The 24,785-nt window shown below is 41.4% G+C and overlaps 1 protein-coding gene across 3 annotated transcripts in view; it reads left to right on the top strand.

Annotated features, from left to right (window-relative positions):
- The window catches only part of LOC114880540 (fibrillin-1-like), a 99,296-nt gene that overhangs the window by 26,563 nt on the left and 47,948 nt on the right, over positions 1-24,785 (top strand). For 2 of the 3 annotated variants that reach the window (XR_003790095.2, XM_029196645.2), the window contains exons 4-17: positions 9,439-9,769; positions 10,798-10,949; positions 11,164-11,295; positions 11,898-12,020; positions 13,762-14,019; positions 14,085-14,336; positions 14,425-19,278; positions 19,900-20,013; positions 20,085-20,198; positions 20,274-20,379; positions 20,511-20,700; positions 21,123-21,312; positions 22,256-22,370; positions 23,038-23,174. Coding sequence is in view for 2 of the 3 variants with exons in the window: in XM_029196645.2 (XP_029052478.2) it covers positions 9,439-9,769; positions 10,798-10,949; positions 11,164-11,295; positions 11,898-12,020; positions 13,762-14,019; positions 14,085-14,336; positions 14,425-19,278; positions 19,900-20,013; positions 20,085-20,198; positions 20,274-20,379; positions 20,511-20,700; positions 21,123-21,312; positions 22,256-22,370; positions 23,038-23,174 (7,068 nt within the window). In the remaining variant the exon portion in view is untranslated. Of the gene's footprint in view, positions 1-9,438; positions 9,770-10,797; positions 10,950-11,163; positions 11,296-11,897; positions 12,021-13,761; positions 14,020-14,084; positions 14,337-14,424; positions 19,279-19,899; positions 20,014-20,064; positions 20,199-20,273; positions 20,380-20,510; positions 20,701-21,122; positions 21,313-22,255; positions 22,371-23,037; positions 23,175-24,785 lie in introns of those variants that run through there. The other variant, XM_029196648.2, reaches the window with a different exon arrangement.

Genomic DNA, 24,785 nt, shown 5'->3' with positions numbered 1-24,785 from the left:
GTTATATCCACTTTTTATTCCATGTCGTGCCTTTTCTTTCGGCTAATGCAATTCTTCAATTCAACTCACTGAAACTATCAACTTTTACACATATTAATGTTAATTAAATTTTATTCAAACTATCCGCTATCTTGAATTCGGGTCTTTCTCCATGGTCCGCCGTCCGAAAAAATGTCATCAAATAGAGATTAAAGCAATTAATTATCTAGTCGAAAATCGTCAGCATCTTCAAAGCACCCCTTTGTATCGGACACGCGTCACCAATAACATATAATCCTTCCCTGTCGTTGGCCAATTCGAGCAACGGTTCTCAGCCTTCGGTAAGCCTTTGGGTCCATTAAACCAGAGTCTCTCTGTATCCTTGCCAAGTTAAACCGACAAGCGGATTCACGGATCAAGAGAGATCTCCGTAGGACGCGAAGCGGGTAAAGAAATAAAAGAAGGAGAGAAGACGGAAGCGGAGAAGAGCAAACGGTCACGGGATGGGTGGGTGGTTTCGAAGACGGTTCGGGCTTTCGAGGTGTTCGCGAAGAAAAGAAAGAGGAAAGGTATGGCGGGCAGGGATGACGAATGGCTTTTTCGTACCGCGACACCTCCCAGGGGCCGTGGACCTGAAAAGCAGCACCCCTTTGCTTCGGAATCGAAAGCAACGGGATTTCGCTTTGATTTATTGCCGCGGCCTCGCGCGTTGCATTCGTGAAGCAAGACGACATCTTTCTTTTCCATCCGAACGGTCGCGACGTACACACGCCGCGAACAGGCGTGGATTTTCTTCTCTCCAAAATGGTACCTTATTCCAAGCGCACTGTTATTTCCCTTCACGGTGGTCTACACAGATAGCGTCGGTATTTTGGCAAAAATTTCTAATCGAGAAGTTATGAATCATCAGAGTTTCATCCTCCTAAAACTCCTAATAACTGCCACCTACACCGCAATGCCAACATTCGAGAAGAAATAGTAGCTTCATTAGCATTGGACCTTTGCCCTGTACCCTCGTACTCCGTTCCACTAGCTGAATAATAATTAGAAAGTGGAGTAGTATAAAAAAGAATTGTAAGATATTTCTTCAAATGTGTATCTTACTCCTTTGCAAAGTACCAGAACGAAGAACCACATTTTACTTAATTGCGACGAAGCAGGGGTGTTTTTTTTTGCGATTCCTTTTACAAATTTTTGGAATCGCGTCGCCAATGAAGGCATTGACGACTGAAAGAAAACTTTATTTACAGTTAGTCGAATTTCATACTTAAAGAAATTTTATTAAGAAACTGTACAATCATTATGTTCCTCGGTGAGACACATTCCGAATGACTGGCAAAGGGTTAGCGACTCGATACGCTCAGCGAAATCGGTTGTACGAAGTAGAGACTCATCGGGGCAGTGGTTTAAGAAGGTGGAGAGGTCACGGTACTCTTCTCAAGCCTCGAAGAGCACACAGACCGAGACATCGAATCTCTGCACGGCGGTTGGACGTCAAAGGAAGCGAGATATCAGCGACGTGCCAGCTTAGGTAGAGCGGTTTGCCTCTTTCGTTTGTCAACATGACCGGCGACGCGACCGCGAAACCGTAGAATCTGTTCGCGTGAAAGCAGAAAATGTGGTCCGCGCTTATCTTCCTCGTTCCACTAAGAGCGAAGGACCGGCCACTTTCGGTGCCACGCTCGTAAAACTCGCTGAGAAATTGTTTTTATGGATGGGAAAACTTGATTGTCGGCCACTGAACATCAAGTGTAACCATGATTCAACGTTGAAGATGAACTCTGGACCTGACAGATTGATTTATGTACGTACGTCCGGATGATTGATCGTAGAGATTTCGAGGAGCGTGAGCAGGTTTTAGGATAAATAATTTATTTCTGAATTAAAAATACAAACTGTTGCATTATTAACAGATTTGACCCGTGGAAATCTAGCGAGCATTTCGATTAAAATAAATATTGAGATCGTAGAATTAATTAAAAGAAGTAAATAATTAGTAGAGATCTACATACATCGCAACGTCAGGTTATTAACTTTAACGTATTTTCTTTTAATTAAAACGATTTCAGAGATAAAGCCACATTTATTTTATTCGTGACAGCTCTCCAATCAATTTTTTCATTTTCACCCTGCCTCTCCAAAACTAACAGCTTTCCAAATCAATTGCAACGTTACAGTCTGAGAAGGAGAGTGAAAATTTTGTTTATTTCGCTTCATTGCCAAACAACGCGAACCAATTTTGTCCACTGTACAGATTGAAAACGTGCTCCATGGTCGGTGAATAAAAAGCAGCAACCTTTTACATGGAAGAGATAAAAATTGACCGGGGACAAACGTGAACCGTTCACTGGGTAAACTGGATTGTGTACAGAATTTGTCAATTGTCAAAACACTGGGAAGTTGACGATACCTCTTCACGCGTCGTTTGTTATCGAGGACGTACGATTAATTGGAACACGAAAGGACAACGACGTAATAGAAATTGGCCAACGAAAGATCCCTCCTTCCCTCGATATTTAACGAGAGATTCCAAGTATCGAGCACCGTAAAGGCTGAGAATCCTGTGTCGAATAACCATCGGTACCGACGTCGAATAACGAATTCCAACGGCTTTAATCCGATTCCGTTTTTAAACCGGATCACGATTAAACCGCCTCGCTTGCCTTAATGGAATTTTATTTCCGCATTAATTGAGGCGAACGGGTAGTTTTCCCCGCGTCGCGTTCATCCCGCCGTTGTTAAAACAACACGCAATATTCGACCGGGAATGTTATGACGATGCTTAAAGGTATGATTTATGAAAACCGTCAAACACGTGGAAAATCGGATCTTTTTGTGTCTGTTTCTGTTTTAATCGATCGAGAGATATGTTAAACATTTTCCCGCTCTTTTTGAGGCTCCCTTTCTTTGGAACTGATGTTCTATACAGGTAGAGGCAACATTTTTATAATTTCTTTATCTCTGATTAATATAAAAAGTAATAGAAAAGTTAGAAAAATTTTTGCGGTTATTAGAGTATTGATGAAATATTAGGAAATTCGTGGTATCTCGTTCGATAGAGTTTATACCCGGAAGTCTATGCTAATAATAGGTTCCTATAGAAGAGAAACGAGGTCATGAAAGCCTCAAGAACAGAGGACGTTGTAGAATAACCACGAAAGAATCTCGTCCGAGAGAGTGGTTCCCTCACGGAAGTCTTCTGGAACCGCAGTCCTCCGTCGGTCTTTTTCTTCTCTTCCTGTCTGACCTCTCGTTCCGGCCTGTTCGAGGTGAAAGGTGCGATGGGACAGGAGATTCGCAATTTGTACAAGGGAAGACATTGGCTAACGTTTGCGGTCGGATGCGTGAGGATTCCAGACCTACCGGCATCGCATCTGCGACAGTTCAGAGAATGAAATCGCGTGAAATCGGAAGGGTTGAAACCTTTTACTTTTCCCGTCCAACACGGTTATTCTTCCCGTTTTCGCGCGAATAAACGCAAAAATGCAAAACACGGATTTTCTAAATATCGCTTTGTTGATTTTCGATAACCGATTCGATGCAAACAAAAGTAAGGTAAATATGCGAGCGATATTGATTAAAAAATGATTTGAAAAAAATTGAATAAATAAAACTTCTGATAGCAGAGTTACGATTGCAAATAAATATTATTAAATTGCAATATTAATGCAAACTTTATGATGTTCAGGTTGTCAAGCTGAACGTACAACTGGTGAATAAACTTCAGTAATAATAAATCCTTAATATCTTTTGTGCGTTTCGTCAACGTTGTCGAAACTTTTCAATTAAAAATAATTAAAGGATGCAGCTGTAGATCAAGGCACAAAGGGTAAAGCTTAACTTTGAATCAGATTGAAAGCCCCTCTGTCAGTATATTCATTTTAAACACTCTGTATTGTAAAGGATATTTTTAAATTTGACATTTTTTCCTCTTCCACCGGCGCTGTTCTGCTATTTTACTTTTTCCAACGGAAGAGAAAAAAATTCTAAACTCAGATTTGTGCGCCGATATAGGTGAAGGTGGTAGAGCAGGGCATTGCTTTCCTGGTTGAAAATTAAAAATTGTTTCACCCACGAACGATGAAAAAACTTTCTCCGTTCACGAAATTCCACGGTACGTTGACCTCTTTGAAATTTTTTCGAGTCCTTTGAACGATTTTCGTCCACCGGAACGTTGCACTTTCATTTGAACTTCATTTCATTTGTCTCGAGCTTTCATTATATTTCAGTTTCAACGAAATCCCTGTTATCGATGATGTAAATTGATCAGTTTGGCGCAGATCGACCCGTTGGACCTCGAAAAGCTCTTGATTGTCAAATTTAGATAAACGCGGTCGTTAATTTTTGGAAACGATATTCCCTTCATAAATTTCCACTCGACATTATTGAACGAACGAAACATCGGAATTAAAATATGGTACTCGAAGGATATTTCAAAATTATAGTAAATAAAGTTATACAGTTGGTAGAGCTTGTTGAAACAAGGTAGAGCAATTTTATGAAATACAGAGGGTTTAGTAGTTATATGGAATATACATTTTGGGATTAAAAAAAGTAAAATAAAAAAATTAAATTCCAGGAAATTTTATTTGCAATCATAATTTTTTTAATTTTCGGGTTTAGGATATTCTTTTGATGAGGTTTTCCTGAAGAAAATCTTTTCTTCAAGAAACTTTCTATTGGTTCAGTCATTTTTCCGTCTGAGATTATCTCAATTCGAAATATTTTCTCTCGCATTTAGCCGTTTCATGTTTGAATTTCTACGGTCGCGTTCTCGTGGAAACTATTCTTCAAGTTTCGTCGAAAAGTTATGTTCGGCTTCGGAAAATCTCTTCTCCCTTGGCTTTCGTCCCGAAGCATTTTCTTCGCTGAACTTTGCTGTATTTCAAAGGAATTATCCCCCGTATTATTATCCGTAGGAGTTCCGAAATTTTGTAGAATCGCGGGAGAGCATCGTTCAAAAAGGCTGCGAGATACGAGGAACACGGTTGTCTGCTTTTGTTGAAGGACAAAGCACATTGGTTAATGGTGGTTACCATGGCGCGGTTCCTTCCTGAGTTTCTTCGCTCGTCGAGCATTTCTCATGCTGTGCAATTGTTCCGAAATTATTTCACGAAAAATGTTTCCTAGTTCGTATATACTCGCAATTAAAATTGGCTTTCCTTAGGGAAAATGAGGATTCTAAAAACCCTAATTCTTAATTTAGAAAAAGAAATAGTATCATTTTTAATCATTATCTATTATAAAATTTAGTATACATATGTGTATGACTGAAAAGTACGAATAACGATAAAAATATTAGTTCAAATTTTCCCGCGTAAACGTTTATGCGCGAGTGGTGGGGGTGGTGACCTACATATATCGGGGCCTCTTTCGTGACACCGTCATTCTCCCCGGAGAAGCGCACGGGGAAGGACGGGGAACCGTGGATTTTTGATTTTTAAAATAAAATTCAATTCAGAGGGTGTTATTATTTACACTATTAAATTTTCTGCTTCTATTCGGTAACAATCATGGAATTGTTAGCCGAGTTTTAAGCAATGTCCCATTAAGAGCGTGTCCTGAACGTGACTGCGCGAAAAGTTGGAATTAAAATAAAATGTTGCTGTACGAATCGTACCGAATGCACGGTACAGCCTCCGCTTTAATTTCCGCACCTGAAATCGCTCGATTTACATCCTCTTTTTCATTACTGTGTACCGCCAGTGTAATGCATGTTAAATCAATGGCATAAAAAGTAACAGAATTTTAAATTGCTCAATCCAACTACATCACGATTCATATCATTTCTTATACATTTTATACGAGTAATCATATTATTAATTTAATGCGTTCAAGGTATTTTTTTTTTTTAAAGAAAAGTTGTACCTCGGAAACGTTGTGACTAGTTAAAAGTCAACGTTTTAGCTTTCCATATTGAAATTGCGTAACCGGAAACACCGACTCGTTGCTATTCGCTCCTCGAAAACCCAATTAACTTCACGATCCAAGTAAAATTAACAGCCGATCCTGTTACCAGGACGAATTCGCCATGCGGGGAGGATTTTAATTCCCACGTTTTCCCGTGTGACCATTAAATCTTCTGGTCTAGATCAGAGTCACACTTGCTGGCCGATCGTGAGATTGCGAATCGATATTAGAGAATCGCGATAGGGTTGACCAATCGAGGAAATGCACGCTTTTCGTTTTTCTTCTCTGTGTTCGTTCTAATTGAAACAATCCTGTGCTGTACATTTCTTCTTCTTCTTCTTTTTTTAATACCTTGCGCCCTGTGGAACGAATCATTTCGATTAGAAAATGTTTGTTCTTTTTTTTTTTCTTTTGATTTACCAATCGAGAAGTTGTAAGACTTCAAGTGGATTCTTCGTTTCACACAATTGCGACAACTTTGCTGCTCTCAATGGTACTTCGAAAGGATGATTTCATCGAGTTGGAGGAGCTCGTGACTCGAAAAGATTGTACGACAAAGGGACCACTGATTTCGTGCAACGTCATCGTCAGAAAAATTCTCAACCCGTGTTCGACGTGCACAGCATCGAGCTAGGTTTATTCTTTCTGGACGTTCGACTTCGATACAGGCTATTGTTATCGTCTGCGATCGATTTTCAACATCGACGCCGGAGACTTTGGCTTCGTTGACAGAGTACGAGGTGCTGAAGGACCATTTTTATACAGGGTCATTTGGACATACCAGTGTCGCGAAAGAGATCCCTTAAATATATAGGTCTATGACCCCCCGTCACTTGTTATTCGTACTTTTCAGTTATAATAATAAATTAATCCTGTACACAAGGATTTATTTAGCAAATTTTTAAACACAAAATAAGTTTTTCAATTAGTTTTTATTTTAAATTAAAATAATTTAAATACTCTTAATCATTTTAGAATTAATAATATTTTAATAATAGAACGTGTTTCGAGCGCGAGGTAAGAATACTTTAGCAGGACGAGCACCTCGCGCTTTTCAAAGGTCGCTGCACGAACAAGAAGGCGGAAATTGTTGAGGATACCGTCGATTCTCGATCGATTCGGTGGTCTACCGTCGAAATAGTCCACGATCGCGGAGAACTCGGGAACGTTCCTGGAGTGGTTTGGAAATTTGTCGAGCAGTGGTTGAGGAACGTGCCCCCTCGTGTAAGCGTCGCCCCATGTTGTTCCATTCGGCGTGCTTTAGGGGCACGAAATTCAGGGGCGTAACATGCCTCGAATTCGTTCTGATCCTAAATATCATGTTTTCCTATGAAACTATGCGTCTTCGTGACTAAAATAACTACGAAACTTTCACGAACCAAAGTGACAATACATTCATTCTTGAAACGTGATGATAATTTTAATTATAGATTGCGTTCTTTTTTTATTTTAAATAATTACACGATGGAAATTATTGTTAGTTACTGATGATAACGAGGTTCAACGTTGAAACTTCAGTGTAGCAGTGTTTTAAGCAGCGACTTGTAGTTGGAGCTTTCAGATCATGACAGTACTAATTGCAACTTTGAAATCCTAACTCCAGAAACTTGCTCTATGCTCCTTGGTGTCTCTTAAAGGAATTTGTGTATCGATCGATGTATATCCGTTAATCCTCCTGAGGAATTAATTCGTTCTGTCGTTTATAATCAACTGATAATTTCAGACTTTATACATTTCGAAATTTGCTATTTAATTAAGGAAAGAGTATTTATAGATACATAATTAATGTAATCAACCTTCGAACAAACACCTTGTTAGATATCTTGTCGGTGATAATTAAATCAGGATTCAAATTATATTCGAAACATCGGTAATTCATTGTGATCATATAATTAACGTCAAAATTAATGATTTATTCAATTTGAACAAATCGACAGGTATTATTATTATTAGTAATTTATGGTTGCATTAATAAGTCATCGACATCTTTAAATATGTAACGTTATAGAAAACGAAATAGTAAAGCGTATCGTGAAATCAGCTTGTGTGACCGTAGAATTGTTATAATCGTGTGCATGCGCGTGTAAATTAAGTGCGTTGGCGATTTGCGGACCCAACCCTGAACAGGAAGCACATTACATTACGTGTGCGGTCAGAATCCAGTCTTGTGACCGCCGGTCTATATATAGAAAAGATAATTAAGATGAGGATTTTGTTTTAACACCATAAACCAACAGTAGTTGACTGATCCATATTCCTGGCACGCTTGCTTTACAAAAAGCGCACATGCATGAAATAGAATTTTAATTAAATTTTAATTAAAAACTAACACTCGATGAGTAACGATTATTATTTTTAACGAATCAATGAACGAATGGTAGAGAATTGGAAGAGACACGTCTACGTAAGAAGTTCAGGCTAATTGATACGCGAAATGTTCGTCGCAACGAGCTAGTTCTTCATTTAATTCTCTATAATCCAGACGAGCGGATGTTATATGTTCTGACGTATGAGAAATTTCGGGTCTTCGCGTGTATCAACACGGTTAGAGCAATTATCCAGAGCAGATTGTTCCATGCACAATGAAACGCGGAGTGTTCTGGTAATCCTAATGAGAAAAGTCGGCTTCAATCTACCTACGGCATGCTTCCACAGAGACGATTCGTCGCAAACCCCGCTCGATTAATCGCGGTCCGTGATGACAAAGCGTTCGTTCAGCTTGTAAAACTCGATAACAGGACGATTGTGCTCGAAATGAAGGAACTTTCGAAATCATCCTGGCTGAAAATCGAGATCACCGGTCTCGAACAATTTCAATTGCGCCGTCAGGATATCGATTAACCTTTGTAGCCCTGAGACTGGCTCTATTTGGACCTATTTTTTTTTCTATAAAATTTAGAAAATCAAAATAATACGAGGTATAGAATTAAATTAGAGTTGTGGCACTCTCCATGGTACTCTCAATTATTAGAATTAAATAAGTAAGAAAGAAATTTTGCAACTATTACACAACGGATAGTGTAGGGGAAGGGTTGAAGTCCCGTTCTTTGATAGAGGAAACTCGTGGGCGGAATGGTTGTAGAAGTTTGCCGCGTTATTATTGCGAACTCGCTAGCTAGGAAATGGAACATATCGTTGGATTTCGTCCGTACACCACTTATGTAACAGACAGAGTTGCTGTTGCTCTCGGTTATCCGGGATATCCGCGTGTTAAAGTGAACTTCACCGTGTCGAAAGCGTACGTTCGAAAGGTAAGAGGACACCGAAGCGCAGCCGGTAGCAACCGCGACGACCAATTGTCGCCTGGTTTCGGTTTCCCAATAAACAATATTAACGAGCTGACGCGTACGCGATATTCGTCAAAGAGAAATATTTCATTTTGAAATCGCCTGAAAATGGCGAACTTTTTATTTCTATCGTTTTTCAACCCGATTCGTTCACCAAATGTTACATCTTCCTTTTGAATAATTCTTCGTTAAGGAGCTTAGGATTATCCCGGAAAACGAGCCGTCTAATTGGCCCCGTTTCAACCGCGATTCTTCTGTTCAGACAACAGATTCCGACACTTTCGCAACGATCTTTATCTCGGCGATGATCCAATTTCAACGACACCGGCGGAGGAAAAAGCGGCGAGGGAACGGCTGAAAGCGCGCAAGAGAATCGGTGAGCTGAAGAAACGTAGAAAAGCGAAGGAAAGGAAACAGAGGCAGAAGCAAATCGTCGAGAAGTCTTTGGCCGGGTCGCCTCTGGCGTCAACGGTCTCGGGCCTGAATGAAACAATAATGTCGAGGTTGGATTTGAGCTGCTTCATGAAAGCCCGCAAGAAAGGATTTGCGAAAGCTCCCCTGGTTGAAAATGCATATCCCGCCAAGTATGCCAGGTTTGTATCTCTTAACCCAGGGACACCGCGAAAAGGAAAAAAAAAAGAAAAAGAAAAAAAGGAGGGTCGAGTTTTATCTTGTTTTCGCTCATCTCACTGTACATTTTGTTGCCTTTCTTCGTAAACTTTTTATACCTCGGATAGGAAAGTTTTCGAGTAAAATTAACGAGAATTTACAATTTCTATTTCAATTAGAACGTAGGATAAATAGATGGAAATTTGAATGAAATCTTTGTTAACTCAGCGTGTGGATTTAGGAACGATTTTTATTTCAAATTCATTTTCATTCTAATTTTCTCAACGATATTGTTTTAATTACACGCTGCGTTAATAAAACGAATTTTTCGATAAAACTTTTCGTTTGACAAACAATAAACTTTTCCAATTATTCCATTTATTTCGGAAAAATAAACATGTATTTATTCAAATAATTCATTTTTTTTCGAAATCAATAATCTTCCGTTTAAAATAAAATATAGCATATAATAAAATAATATTTCTTTATCCACGTCTGACAGCATTCAGACTCTAGTTCTACTGTGCGTCGGGCGTTACAGTGAAAGAGGTATACGTATAGTCAGACACAGTAGAATAAGCGCGTACAGAACTCGGGCATACATAGAGGTCTTATGAAGATTATCCAGAATAAGGCTACATGGTACTCGACATATTAATCTAACGATGATATTTCATAATAAATTTCTACCTATCAGGGCAAAATCTGTTTAACGTCAATTATAAAATTGTTCAGAAGTAAAAGTTGGGAGTTAAATAGTGTCGAGGTTTAAGTAGATTAACTCTGTGAAAACAAGGAGACTCTAAGGTACCTTCTTTGGGGATATTAATGAAACTTCATGGATAATTTTAAATCTCATTAAATATTTCTTAAGATTAACGATGAAATAAAATTTTTATAAAGGGTGATAGAAATATTGCTGATCGAACCTTGATAGATTTATTTTTATTTATCAGAATACAGTGATAGAGTTTGTTGATTTTCTCTGAAAACGGCTGAAATATTTTTTCAGACGAAAGAATGTACTGCCGCCGTACAATCGATACCTTGTGGCAATCTACGATTGTACGGAGGGGTATGTTTTCGAGGATTCAACGGCTGATCGACTTTTCTGCAGTGATGGTACTTGGTTAGGCGGTCTTCCGCGCTGTGTAAAAGAGGGTGGTAAGTCAGTAATTATGTACTAATCGATTGTACAACATGTCATTACTTGTCTTATTAATTTGAAACTTTCATCTTGTCCCATTTCTCGTCGGTGCAATCGCGAAATACTTGGAGAAATATCAATCAGTTTAAAATCCACCCTTCGTCGATGGTATGTCGGTTGAGATAACCGTACGAGTTCGCATCGCGAAAAATTCATTATCTTTTGTTCCAGAAACGACGCTGAAGAGCCTGAAACGTTGCAATCAGGACAGGGGTGGCTGCGAGCATGTGTGCGAAGACACCGAGACAGGTGTGAAATGCTCCTGCTTCGACGGATTCCGCGCCAATGGATCTTCCTGCATAGGTGATTTATGTTTCATTTCGAACAGTGTAATCGCCAGCATTGTTTGGCTTTCGACGAAAAACGTATGCATGGAATTTTATAAAAACCACCCTGAACCGGCAGAGTCAAGTACAAGAATTTATTCAAAAACGAAATACAAATTAATTTTATATAAATGAGTGCGATATATTAATTTTTTATGTTAACATATTGACGATACAATTTCTTCTATCACTTTGATGTTTTAAAATTACAATATTTTTGTATTTTTTGGTGTTGATCTAAAATCGAGACATGGTTTATGGTTGTCGCGTGGAATAAGGGTAACGTGACGGAGGTTTACGATTTTCCACCCTTAAAATCTATACTCCGGCAAGTCCATTCCCATGCTTCGTGGAAATCTACAGTGGATCTAAAGCTATGGAGGCGTGTAACTCAACGTGCGAGAAAAAGAGGGTACAACCTCTGAACGGGCGTCTTATAAATCGTGGAATCTCGATTTCTTTAAACGAATTCTTTAAAATGTATATTCAGTACAGTTTAACGCATAACTTACCTCTCGCAAATGGAACGGATAAGCATGTACCGTGATTTTTATAAATTTCTTCAACGATATGTTTCAGACATAGACGAATGCGCAGAAGGTTCAGCTGGTTGTGCCGAAATTTGTCACAACGATCTTGGTTCTTTTCGTTGCGAATGCCGTTCCGGTTACGAATTGGGTGCCGATGGCAAATCGTGCAACGGTGAGTTACAGAACTCTCTTTCTTCTTTTATCAATCAGTCGATACTGGTATCAATTTTTAATACATTTTGAATATTTAAAAACCTTGAAACAGTCATTATAGGTGGAGAACGTTTGAGAGTAATTTAAGCGCTCTTATATAATTTAACTTTACTCCAGATCCTTAATCAGGAAATTGAATTACTTTGAAAATGTTTTAAAATAAAAATTGCTAGCTGTGCTCAGGAGTCTCTACTGAATTTTTCGATCAAATTAATAATTAACAATTAATACTCTTTTGCAAATCTTCTTTGACTCCGATTAAAGAAGCTTTTGATTGAAGATGGAAATTAAATCATTCCTCTGAAAAGAGTCCTTTAGAAAATTTTTTTTTCTTTTACAACAGAGTCTGTCGATTGGAGTTTATTGTACCGTGTTCACTTCTATGTACACTATCCTGTACGCTGCTCTATTTTCGGTTTGCATATAAACGACTTTTAGCCAAAAATGGGATGGTAGAGTACGCAGGCATGTTACTTACGCTCTAGTATACTCTAAAATTTACTCTACCAATGTAAACTAGGGTTTACGCTCGTCGCTTCCAAACTTCTCTGCCCGTCACATGGTCTTATTCTTTTTCTCTAATTCGACGACTTCAAAGGCAAAGTGTTCCCGTGTACAGCCACTTAGCGTTTGCCGGACAAAATGTTAGACACTGCATTCGGTGCATGACTTTTCCGACTTACCTTTTAATGGATGTAATGAAATTTTCTAGCAGTTCTATACGTTCGTTGCTCTAACTAGATAAGATGAAAACGACGAACGTTTCTGAAATTTTTCAAGCGAATCCGAGCAAAAGTTAAGCATTGCGGTTCGTGTATTTGAACGCGTTTTACCGTGCACTTTAGGCAATCCAAACTCGTTAACGTTGAAATTGGACGAAATAAAATATTCTGCATCTCGAATACGCGAGGACGTTTAAATTTCTAGTTAACTATCCAGACGAAAGGCTTTCGAAACGAATTTCTCTGTGTAACCCCGTTAACGTCGATTTAACGAAACGGAATAAATCTGACACGTTTGATCGTCTTTGGACGTTTGGTGTTTCTTAATACATAGGGTTTCCTAGTAATACATTCAAAAAGAGATTAATTCCTTTTGAGGTTTGAAAGAAATTTGTTTGTTGCAAAGGAAGATAATAATTTTCTGCAAAATTCATTATCTTTTGTATCGGTTGAATTAGCGTCATATAAATGAGTAATTTAATCAAATGGTAATTTCAAACTATCGTTGCCTCGAAATCAAACGAACGTATATTGATTTTACAGGATAGTTCGATTGAAGCTGAATTGAATCAATGCATGGATAATTGAAAGTACACTTAACAGGTGTTCAAACAATCAGGCAGCTATTATAGATACACGTAATCATTAATTCCTTTTTCCTTTGATCCGATTCGATGGCTTTTACGTTTGTTACTAATTTTTAATAATTCAATAAAGTGATGTTATATCCCTTTTACGGATAATCGTGGAGTTGTAAATATAATCTGAACAATTTCTCCAATTATTTTATCCAATGATACTCAATTTATTTCTTTCTATTTACAAATAATCGAAGATACAGCAGTGGTGTTTTAAAATCTTTATTTCACGATTTATCCTGGCGAGCAATTAATCGGGAAATAAATAACGAATTTAGGTGGTTTCTTGTTCGTTTTCCAATTGCTAAAGCAATTCACAAGGTTGCTTGTTCTCGTTCAGACGTTAACGAGTGCCTGGTGAATAACGGGCACGGTCCGTGCCAGGGCAGTTGCATCAATCTAGAAGGAAGCTACGAATGTAGCTGTTCCGATATTCCTGGTCACAAATTGGCCCTGGATAATCACACCTGCGAGGATATCGACGAGTGTTCGACGAGCAACGCTGGTTGTTCCCATATCTGCTTGAACACACCTGGGAGCGCATTCTGCCTTTGCCCGGATGGTTTTTATTTAACCGACGATTCGAAGACGTGCCAAGGTAACGGTGTCCTCTGGTATTTCAAAGTTTCATCTATGCCATTTTATTATTTATCGTGTTATCAGATGTGAATGAGTGCGAAAACGCGTCGAAGGTTTGCACGAATAATACCGATTGCGAAAATACTATCGGATCGTACAGATGCGTCGGTAAGCCACAGAAAATGACGAAAGTCCTTCAGGACGAGGACTACGATGCCGAGGATGACGACGACGACGACGGGGACGACGAATACGACGAAGAAGGTATCACGGTGGTCCCGGAATTCGGCAGGTGCGAGGAAGGTTACAAGAAGAATAACAACGGCGAGTGTATCGGTTCGTAAATTTTATTTTCAAACTCGATAGCATAATTAACGTTTCCCCTCTATTTCGATCGCAAACACTTTCCACTTTCTCCCGGCAGACATCGACGAGTGCGTGGAAGGTGACGAAGGGGAGGCTCACGGTTGCCAGCACGAGTGCGTGAACGAACCAGGTGGTTATTACTGCGTCTGTCGTCTAGGATTCGAGCTGCGCGAAGACGGTGTATCCTGTAACGATATCGACGAGTGCAAGGGAACGGCGTCGCCTTGCTCTCACGGTTGCAACAACACAGACGGCTCGTACGCGTGCACGTGTCCCCCGGGATACGACTTGAAAGAGGATAACGTTAGCTGCGTTCCAACGAGAACCTGCCAGACCCTGATAACACCGTGCTCTCACGAGTGTCAGGAATCAAAGGACGGTCCTATTTGCGTTTGCCCAACAGGATATCAGCTTTTGGAGGACGGTACAAGCTGTTCCGATATCGACGAGTGTACCCTGGACTTATGCTCACACTCCTGCCTGAATTACGAGGGCAGTTTCCTCTGTCTTTGCCCCGAAGGTTTGGAAACGCTCGAACACGATAAATTCAATTGCACGGACATCGACGAGTGCTCGAAGAAGCTTCATCGATGCGAACACCAATGCACAAACGTTCATGGAAGCTACGTTTGCACTTGTGGATCTGGATTCAGATTGAACGAAGACAAGGAGACTTGTTTAGACATAGACGAGTGTTCGAGCAGCGAACATCAGTGTTCTCAGGTGTGTTTGAACGTTCCAGGTAGTTACGAGTGCAGGTGTCGCGATGGATACGAGTTATCTGCAGATGGTTTCATCTGCCAGGACCTGGACGAGTGCGCGACGAATAAACACGCATGTTCCCACGAATGTATTAATCGAGAAGGAGGCTACAAGTGTGATTGTCCCGATGGTTTCTTCCTTGGCAACGACACTAAATCGTGCCAGGACGCGAACGAGTGTCTGGATGGTACGCATCAATGTTCTCACGAATGCGTCAACCTGCCAGGATCTTACGAGTGCGCCTGTCCTGCTGGAATGTCCATGGCGGATGATAAAATATCCTGCCTGACGATCGACGCGTGTAGCTTGGCGAATTGTTCCCACGTATGCGAGAAAGAAGGGGATACATTCAAGTGCGGTTGTCCCGAAGGATACATCCTGCAAGACGATGGAAAAACGTGCAAGGACTTCGACGAGTGTCTGGAGGACGAACACGACTGTTCCCACGACTGCGTGAACACTCTGGGAAGCTACAAATGCGTCTGTCCGGAAGGTTTGAACCTGCTGCAGGATGGATTGACTTGCGAGGATCCTTCGTGTCCCGGGGGTCTTCGACAGGACGACGCAGGTCAGTGTCAGGATATCGACGAGTGTCTGGAAGAGAAGCACGAGTGTTCGCACTCGTGTCACAATATACACGGTTCCTATCGTTGTTCCTGTCCTTCGGGATGGGTCTTGTCCGATGACAATATCACGTGCGTCGGTGATCCTTGTTCGAACGCGTCCTGTTCTCATTTCTGCGTGGCTGATGGTTCGCAGCCCGAGTGCAGATGTCCTGCAGGATTGAAACTCGCCGAGGACGATCAAAGTTGCATCGACATCGACGAGTGTGCCGAAGAGAATCACGGATGTCCTTTCGGTTGTATAAATCTCGAAGGAACGTACAACTGCTCTTGTCCCGAAGGACAGGAATTCTCGATGGAGCTTGGTGCGTGCTTGGACATCGACGAGTGTCAAGATTCTCGGCACAAGCATAACTGCTCTCACGGGTGTATAAACGTCGTCGGTGGATACAATTGTACATGCCCGGCGGGATGGAAACTCGAAGAGGATTTAAGGAACTGTCGCATAGCTGGCGATCGCAACTGCTCTCACACGTACGAGCAAGATGGAGAAGAAGTTCGCTGCGGCTGCCCCGAAGGATTCCAACTTGGAAGCGACGAGAGGACTTGCGGTGACGTGAACGAGTGCGTCGAGGATCTTCATTCGTGCAGTCACACTTGCGTGAACACGGAAGGATCCTTCTACTGCGATTGCCCTTCCGGCTTTCGGTTGAAAGATCGAACCAGCTGCCAGGACATCGACGAATGCCTCGAAAATAACGCTGGTTGCTCTCACGGTTGCTTAAATACCGAAGGCAGCTTCGGCTGCGCTTGTCCGGATGGATACGAGCTGACCGAGGAGGGAAAGATTTGTCAGGACATCGACGAGTGTGGCAGGAAGCTACATCACTGCTCCCATAGCTGCGAGAACTTAGACGGTGGTTACGCTTGTTCCTGCCCCGAGGGTCTGGCACTTGGACGGGACAATAAGAGCTGTGCTGACGCGAACCAATGCGGCCAAGCACACAATTGCAGCCACGCGTGCGTGAACGTAGACGGAGGTTACAAATGCGACTGTCCGGCCGGCTTGAAATTAACCTCCGACGGTCGGACGTGCGAGGAAATTGATTTTTGCGCTGGTCAACACGGTTGCTCCCACGAGTGTGTCAGCGGCCCGGATGATTTCCTCTGCAGCTGCCCGGCCGGTTATGTTTTGTCCGACGACAAGAGAAACTGTCAGGATAGAAACGAATGCGAAGAGGGGAACAACGAGGTAAACAGCGGTTGCTCTCATTCCTGCGTCAACACCGAGGGCAGCTTCGAGTGTACTTGTCCGAACGGTTATCGACTGGTCGACGATCGAAGGAGCTGCGAGGACATCAACGAGTGCATCCAGGACAACGGTGGCTGCTCTCATTTGTGCGCAAACACAGACGGTGGCGTCGAGTGTGCTTGCCCGGATAATTACAGACTGCTGGAAGACGACGGAAAAACGTGCGTGGAGATCGACGAATGTTTGATCGACAACGCTGGCTGCTCTCATCTCTGCCGCTACGAGAATGGCACAGCGACTTGCTTCTGTCCATCGGGAATGATCCTCGAGGATGACAATTCCACCTGTGTCCAGGAGAATAAGTGTTACGTGGAGAACGGTGGATGTTCCCATTTCTGTAACTCAGACGACGGACGAGTGTTTTGCTCTTGTCCTTCGGAAATGATTCTGTCGGAGAACGGAACCGTTTGCCTGGAACGGAATAAGTGTCTCCTGGACAATGGTGGATGTTCCCACGATTGCCTGTACGAGAACGGCGATGCGTCCTGTTCCTGTCCGGACGGAATGATCCTCTCGGAAGATAAATTACTTTGCGTTTACGAGAACAAGTGTTTCATCAACAACGGCGGCTGCTCGGACATATGCGCCTTCGCGAACGGTTCCATCAGCTGCGAGTGTCCATCGGGATTCGAGCTATCCTTTCAGGACAATGCTACCTGCGTCGACGTCGACGAATGCCTGGAACTAAAGGACAACTGCACCCACAAATGCGTGAACACGGAAGGTGGCTTCGAGTGCAGTTGCAACGAAGGATTCCGAACGAATTCTATGGAGCCAGCATTTTGCGACGATATAGACGAATGCGAGGATTCGAACGGAGGATGTTCTCACACCTGTACGAATCTCGTGGGATCGTTTCGTTGTTCCTGTCCGTCCGGTTATCTGCTCGAGAACGACAACAGAACTTGTAGATTGATCGACGGTTGCAAACGGAACAACGGCAACTGCTCTCATCATTGTCATCGCGAGGAAGGCACCGATAAGACACGTTGCTCCTGCCCCTTAGGCTTCCGATTGAAGCCGGATCAAAAGACCTGCGAGGACATCGACGAATGCGAGGAATTCGAGAACGACGTGGACCTTGGCTGCTCCCACATCTGCGTCAACACCGAGGGTAGCTACTACTGCGAGTGTCCTTCCGGGTATATCCTGTTACCGGAGGACAAGAAGAACTGTATCGACGTGAACGAATGCCTGAACAGCCAGCACAATTGCAGCCACGATTGCTTGAATCTGTTGGGTAGCTACGTCTGTACTTGTTACGAGGGACATTATCTGCACTCGGATAAGTCCAGCTGTCTGGACATCGACGAGTGTCTGGAGAGGAACGGCGAGTGTTCGCATCGTTGCACCAACACTATCGGTGGCCACTTCTGCTCCTGTCCGACCGGGTACCAGCTCTCTCAAGACGAGAGGACCTGCATCGACGTGGACGAGTGCGAGACGGGTGCGGCTGAATGCGTCCACGAGTGCATCAACACGATTGGCTCGTGGAAATGTAGCTGTCCGGAGGGCCACGTGTTGGCGAACGATTCACGGAGCTGCGTCGACGTCGACGAGTGCAAGACGAACAACGGCGGTTGCTCGCATGCATGCTTCAACGTGCCCGGAGGCGTTAGATGCAGCTGTCCGCTCGGCTTGCGCTTAGACGAAGCTGAAAAGACGTGCCACGACGTAGACGAGTGTCTGACGGAGAACGGCGGCTGTTCGGATGTCTGCGTTAACTTGCAGGGTAGTTTCCTCTGTCGTTGTTCCGTTGGCTTTCGCTTGGACCTGGATTTGAAAAGCTGTCGCGACGTCGACGAGTGCGAGATGGAAAACGGCGGCTGCACCGATACCTGTATCAATCTGGAAGGCGGTCATCGTTGCGAGTGTCCGGACGGTTTTCGATTGAAAGAGGATCGGAAGAGCTGCACGGACGTGGACGAGTGTGAAAATAATAATGCTGGATGTTCCCACGTATGCATCAACGAGCCAGGATCTTATCGATGCGATTGTCCGATCGGTCACCAGTTGAGGAATAAATCCTGTTACCTTTCGGATCCCTGCGCCACTGACAATGGCGGTTGCGAACAGATTTGTAATGTAGACAATGGTCTGGTCGTTTGCACGTGCAAGGAAGGCTTCCGATACGACGAGATTGATCGATCGAAGTGTAAGGATATTGATGAATGTGCTGGTCAACACGGCTGCGATCAATTGTGTGTTAACACTGTTGGCTCTTTCGAGTGCGAATGCAGAGAAGGCTTCGAAATGCGGAATTCTACTTGCATCGGTAAGTACTTTTCGTTTATAAATATTTCTTTTCTTTTTATATACTGCGATTCAATTAATCACACATTCTATTCGTAGTGGATTGTTTTTTAATTTTGTAATCTGATTATTGATTACCTCTAAAATGAGGAGACAGTATAATTATATAATCTTTTAACACTAGAACTACCAAATGAATCAAAATGATTGATTTCAAGTTTCTTATTTTAAATTATAAATTTTATCCAGATATTTTTGTTGAAACGTACGTTAGCTGTCGTCGAGATGAAGAATGGATGTATATATTAAATTATATTCCATCCTTTATCTATTTAATTTTCTGTAGTTCTAGCGTTAATAAGACCTTATCCATCCTTGTTCTCGCTTCGACTTCGATTATATATGTACATGGAAAGTACATACCAGAGTGCAGTCGGTGGAAAGTTTAATATTTTGTGCACACAATAGTTTAAGACAGAACCTCGTTTCCCTTTCCAATTGTATACGACCAAGTTGCTCAACACGTTGAAGGGTAAATTTAGCTCGGTGGAGATTAAGCATCCACGATGCATTTGGAGATTGTTCATTATAAACGTAGAATAAAATCGATTCGAGAGTTTTACGCCGAGCTGGTAACTTTCAGACATCGACGAATGCGCTGGTAAGCCTTGCACGAAAACCAAGTGCATCAATACTTACGGTAGCTATCGTTGTGAGTGCGACACCGGGTATCGATTGGACGGCGACAATTGTGTAGGTAGGTGAAAAATATTCTCTCAAATAGTAGATTCGTTGCGTTTCCATTAAGTGTAAGTTCGTTTCGCGCAGATATCGACGAGTGCATCGAGGATGCACCTTGCGAAGAAAGATGCATCAACACGGCTGGCTCTTATCGATGCACTTGTGCGCCGGGATTTAGATCGCGTGGAAACGATTGCATTGGCAAGTATAGTTGATAAAACTTTTGGAAATTTTATAATTTTGAAAAATCGACGTCGCATTCATTTTCTTATTTAGATGTAAACGAATGCGAGTGGGACAACGGCAGATGCGAGCAAAATTGCATCAATACGATAGGATCGTACGTATGCGCGTGTCGGCCTGGTTATATCACTAATCAGAGGTAAGATAATTAATTTTAGATGCTATTCGTTAATCTAACTGCTCTCTTGCAACACTTTTATTTCACGAGATCACGTGGTTTTCGTTAACTCGCGAAGATTTCCTCGAACAAAATCCTACTTTTGTTCTCAGAAACAGAAGCCAGTGCCAAGACATAAACGAGTGCTTGAATCGTAACGGTGGCTGCAACGGTGAATGCGTTAACACTGCCGGAAGTTACTACTGTACGTGCAGTGGCGACTCGTTGTTGGCTTCCGACGAGAGAACTTGCATTTCAACAGAATTGAGATGTCGTGCCATGGAACCACCGCTCCATGCCGAAGTATGTAAACAATTTAATATGCAAAATTCATCCAATTATAACTAACATCAAATGTAAATTTCAAGAAAATTTCATTCTACCTATTTATGAAGTTATCAATTTTAATAGAAAGATCTTCAAACTTATTTCCCTCTTAACAAGTTTCAACAGAAATTTTTAAATAGACGCTGCAAGTTTAACGAGCGAGTAGATGCGAATTCTTGAAAAAGTACTGTAAAAGTTATTTTTCGCATTAACAAGCATTCGTGTGAATTTCTCAGATGTTATTTTTAATCCTTACTTGCAAGAATATTCTGGCGAAACCTTTTTAGAAATCGACCAAAAATATCGAGCACTTAGGAGATGCATTTTCGATGCACGAAACGGGAAATCATTTCTGAACCTGCATACGTATTGTATTTTCGGTATTCTTTTCGCTGCAGATCAGATGCCCTGGCCATTCTTCCGGTGCAGTGGATTATCCCGTTGGAGCGAGATGTCATATACGATGTCGAAGGGGTTTCAGGCTAGAAGGACCGCACACGAGGTATTGCATGGCTGGCGACCGATGGAACGGGAACGAACCTACTTGTATTCAAGAATCAACCATGACCGATTCCCGTTACCATTCAGGTGAGTTCTTTCCTCGACCTTTTTAACTTCCACGGTTAACCCATCCATCGCGAAAACACGGCAACTGTCGTTTCGAAGCTGTTCAAAGTTTCATCGTTTAAATATTTTTTTAAATAATTTTAAATAAAACAATTTCGAATGGCGAGAACGAAATCACAGGTTTTGTTTTCATTGAAGGTAAATGGTGGAGAATAAGCCGGTTGGTTTCTGCGAGCGATCGAGAAGAAACATTGCCGTCAGGTGCAATTATTTACCGACGAAAATCCTCTGGCGCGTTTAATTAGTCACACGGCCGCTCTAAACAGCTTTTAATAATAGGAAGTTCCGGCGCAAAGACCGGTTGCTAACGACGCTATACGTTAACACCACGCCTTAACGAGCTTACAGGGACCAGCTTTACCTTTCTTTTACATTTCATTTATCGTTCTACCATCCGCTGTCTTTAACCGCTTCGCTTTTTCACTGTTTTTTTTTTTTTTCATCCTTCTCTTCTTCCTTTCAATCGGATTGAAATTTTCTTGCATTTACGGTATCGATGAAAGCAGAACCGGCATTTAATTTGGGACACAGGTAGTGCCAGTCAGAAGTGATTTCCAGGACAGTGATCGTGTTAATGAAATACCGCCCACGCGGGTGCGCTTGCGATATTACCGCTGGCTATTATCGTAGCTACCTCTTATATCGTCGAAATAATTATAGGACGCGTAGACGAGGTAAGAAGGCTGACAGAGGTTCGGTACAGAAACCGCGATATGGAACACCATGGTAATTGAGCCCTGAAGCAATTTAACGAGCAGCCGATAATCCGATTACGAGCGTGGAGACAGTTTCGAGGAACGCGATCGTTTCGAAGGCTAGAATCCGTCATTCCTCGTGTCCATTATAATTCCGTCGGACGTTTCATGGAAAACCGCGCGTTTAATAACAGGCTTTGTTGGTTCAGATATGCCACGACCGTTCGTCAGGTGTCCAAGGGACATGGACGTGGAGCTACCCGCAAGACAGAACACGATACGCGTCTCCTTTCCACAGCCTAAATCCAACATGAATTGGTGGAGGTATTTATCAACAAGTGTATTTATTAATAAAAAATAATTGAACGTACAACGTTCAAACGACCAATGTAAAAATTTCATTCAATTAAAATCGTGTCTCTCTCCATGGTCCGCCGTCCGAGGGTAAAAGATACTTGAACATACGTAACATCCAGAGATATCATTTCACAGATGATGTTTTTTTATTTAATGTTGGAAATTAATTTAAACATCAATCGTGACGTCGAAACGTGTTCACCCATTGTACAGTGCATCAAAGGGAGGAAATTAATTTCTTTTCACGAATCTTCGCTCTGCAATATGTCCCCACAATGGAATGGTTTATCTTGCCTCGCAACTGAGACTGCTTGCAAGCCTTTCCCACTGTACAATGGGAATTCCAAACGAGCTTAGAGGCTTCCTTCCTTCCAAGGATGTATACACGTCTTTGGCCGGGTATTTGTGCTCTCGTGTCTCCGTTTGTTCGACTCGGCTGTCGATTCTGCGCGATTTTACGCGACCAGATAGAGAGATCGTTCTATGATCTCTAAAAACGTCGGTCATCAAGTTGACAAGTATTTATATGCTCAGACGGTTCGATGATCTATTATGATTCATAGATAAGACGATGTCTATAGTTGTCGAGCTCGATTTCATCTTAGATGACTTGGTGTTTCTTTTTCTTGTACAGATACGTAGATGCTTCTCCGTCATGGGCCAAGCAATTACAAGCGGATTTACCAGCCGGTACGACGGTTGTCACCTTTACAGCCTGGTCCCCTGTGTCGAATTATACCAGCACGTGTAGGATAGTGATACGGGTTCGAGGTGAGTGGCTTAAGTTAATCGATCATTGATTTATCGATAAGTTTATCGATGTCAATCAAGGGTATTTAGTCAGTGTAAATGTGGAGTGATACTGTGATTTAAAAAATTATAATATGCTTTATGGCATAAATCGGATCCAATTGCAAAAATGGACAATCCTATTTATACTTTTGCATTAAGAGTTACGTGTTCACATAAAATGATTGCCCGATCTCTCCGTGATACTTAAACGTTGCACAACACTTATAAGCAGAGCAAACCATTCATTGCTAATGCAAATGTGTTTAGAAATTGCAATAGTAGGGAATTACAAGAATAATTTAACGACATGTTATTTCGATTACACGTACGATGGAAAACATGCGGTTGTAAGAGGGGGATTAATCATGATTATTGCTTTAAGGCATAAGTAGTACGATATATTTTCTTCGATCGACCATCCTCTCTTCTGTAAACTATTGTAACATAAATCTTGCTGATTTTATATTGAAAGAAAACAGCATGAAAGTTTATCTCTCGTTTGTTAGGGAGAAGTTTCTATGAGCATTGTTAACAAGAAGGTACGCAAGAAGTTCTTTTATCTGATTGTTAATAGGATGAATTGTGCCGAAGTAATGGTACAATAAAAAAGTATAACGATGATAATAAAGAAAAGTTGAAGTAACCGAAGTCAGAGGAAAAATGAATAGAAAATAAAGCTGGAACTTTGTAGAATTTAAAAATTGACAAATCATTCTCATAATTGATCACAGTTGAATAGAGTTAATAATTTATTTGGAATAGTGAAAGATGATTTTCGGCATCGATTCTTAATAAATAATTATTTATTGATCTGGACACTATATACTGGCCACTTACAGTAAATTATTAGGGTACATTTTTATAAATAAATCACTTTCATCATTTAGAGGATATACCTCTTACGATAAGAAGGCGAATGAGTTTCTAGCAAGATGGAGCACCCGGAAAATAGCTAACAATTTTCCCGGATAAACAATTTCCCCGTGCCCTAATCTATGTGCTTTCAAAAATGTCGTGTACCATGGCTGATGGAAATCAGATTGAATAGGGTTCGATATTAACCCATCTGGCAATAAAAAGAAGTACTGCAATTTTTATTATCTAAATCGTTTTCAGCGTTTACATAATATAAAATCAATCAATATTAAATAATTATTACATTATGGTAATGAAATAACATTTCATATTTATTTTATAAACAATTATTACTTTGCAAATCTGCTACATAAAACCACATCTTTTTTCACAATTAAAAAAATAAAATCATTGATAGCTTAGGCAATATTTTAATTCCAAATATTGATGCAAGTGCCTGTCGCGTGAAAACGAGTTGATAAAATCTACAAGTTTGATACCACTGAAACGGTGAAATTGTCAGAATTTCCACTGAAGTAATCGCGTTGAAAAGCTATCGAAAGCGTGCAATCGGGTAACACACTGTGGAATGAATGGCCAAGCTCGCAGACAGTTCGAATAGAAACGTTATTTTGCGGTATTGTTTGATCTCGCTTACGTGTGATTTACGATCGGGCTGTTTAACCGCTAGATAATAATGTGTTCGCCTAAAGGAAGGGTTTCCTGTGGAGGAAA

Source organism: Osmia bicornis, chromosome 11 (assembly GCF_907164935.1).
Source record: "Osmia bicornis bicornis chromosome 11, iOsmBic2.1, whole genome shotgun sequence".
Classification (NCBI taxonomy): Eukaryota; Metazoa; Arthropoda; class Insecta; order Hymenoptera; family Megachilidae; genus Osmia; species Osmia bicornis.
The sequence above is the reverse complement of the archived record's forward strand: the minus strand, read 5'-3'. Positions and strand labels throughout refer to the sequence as shown.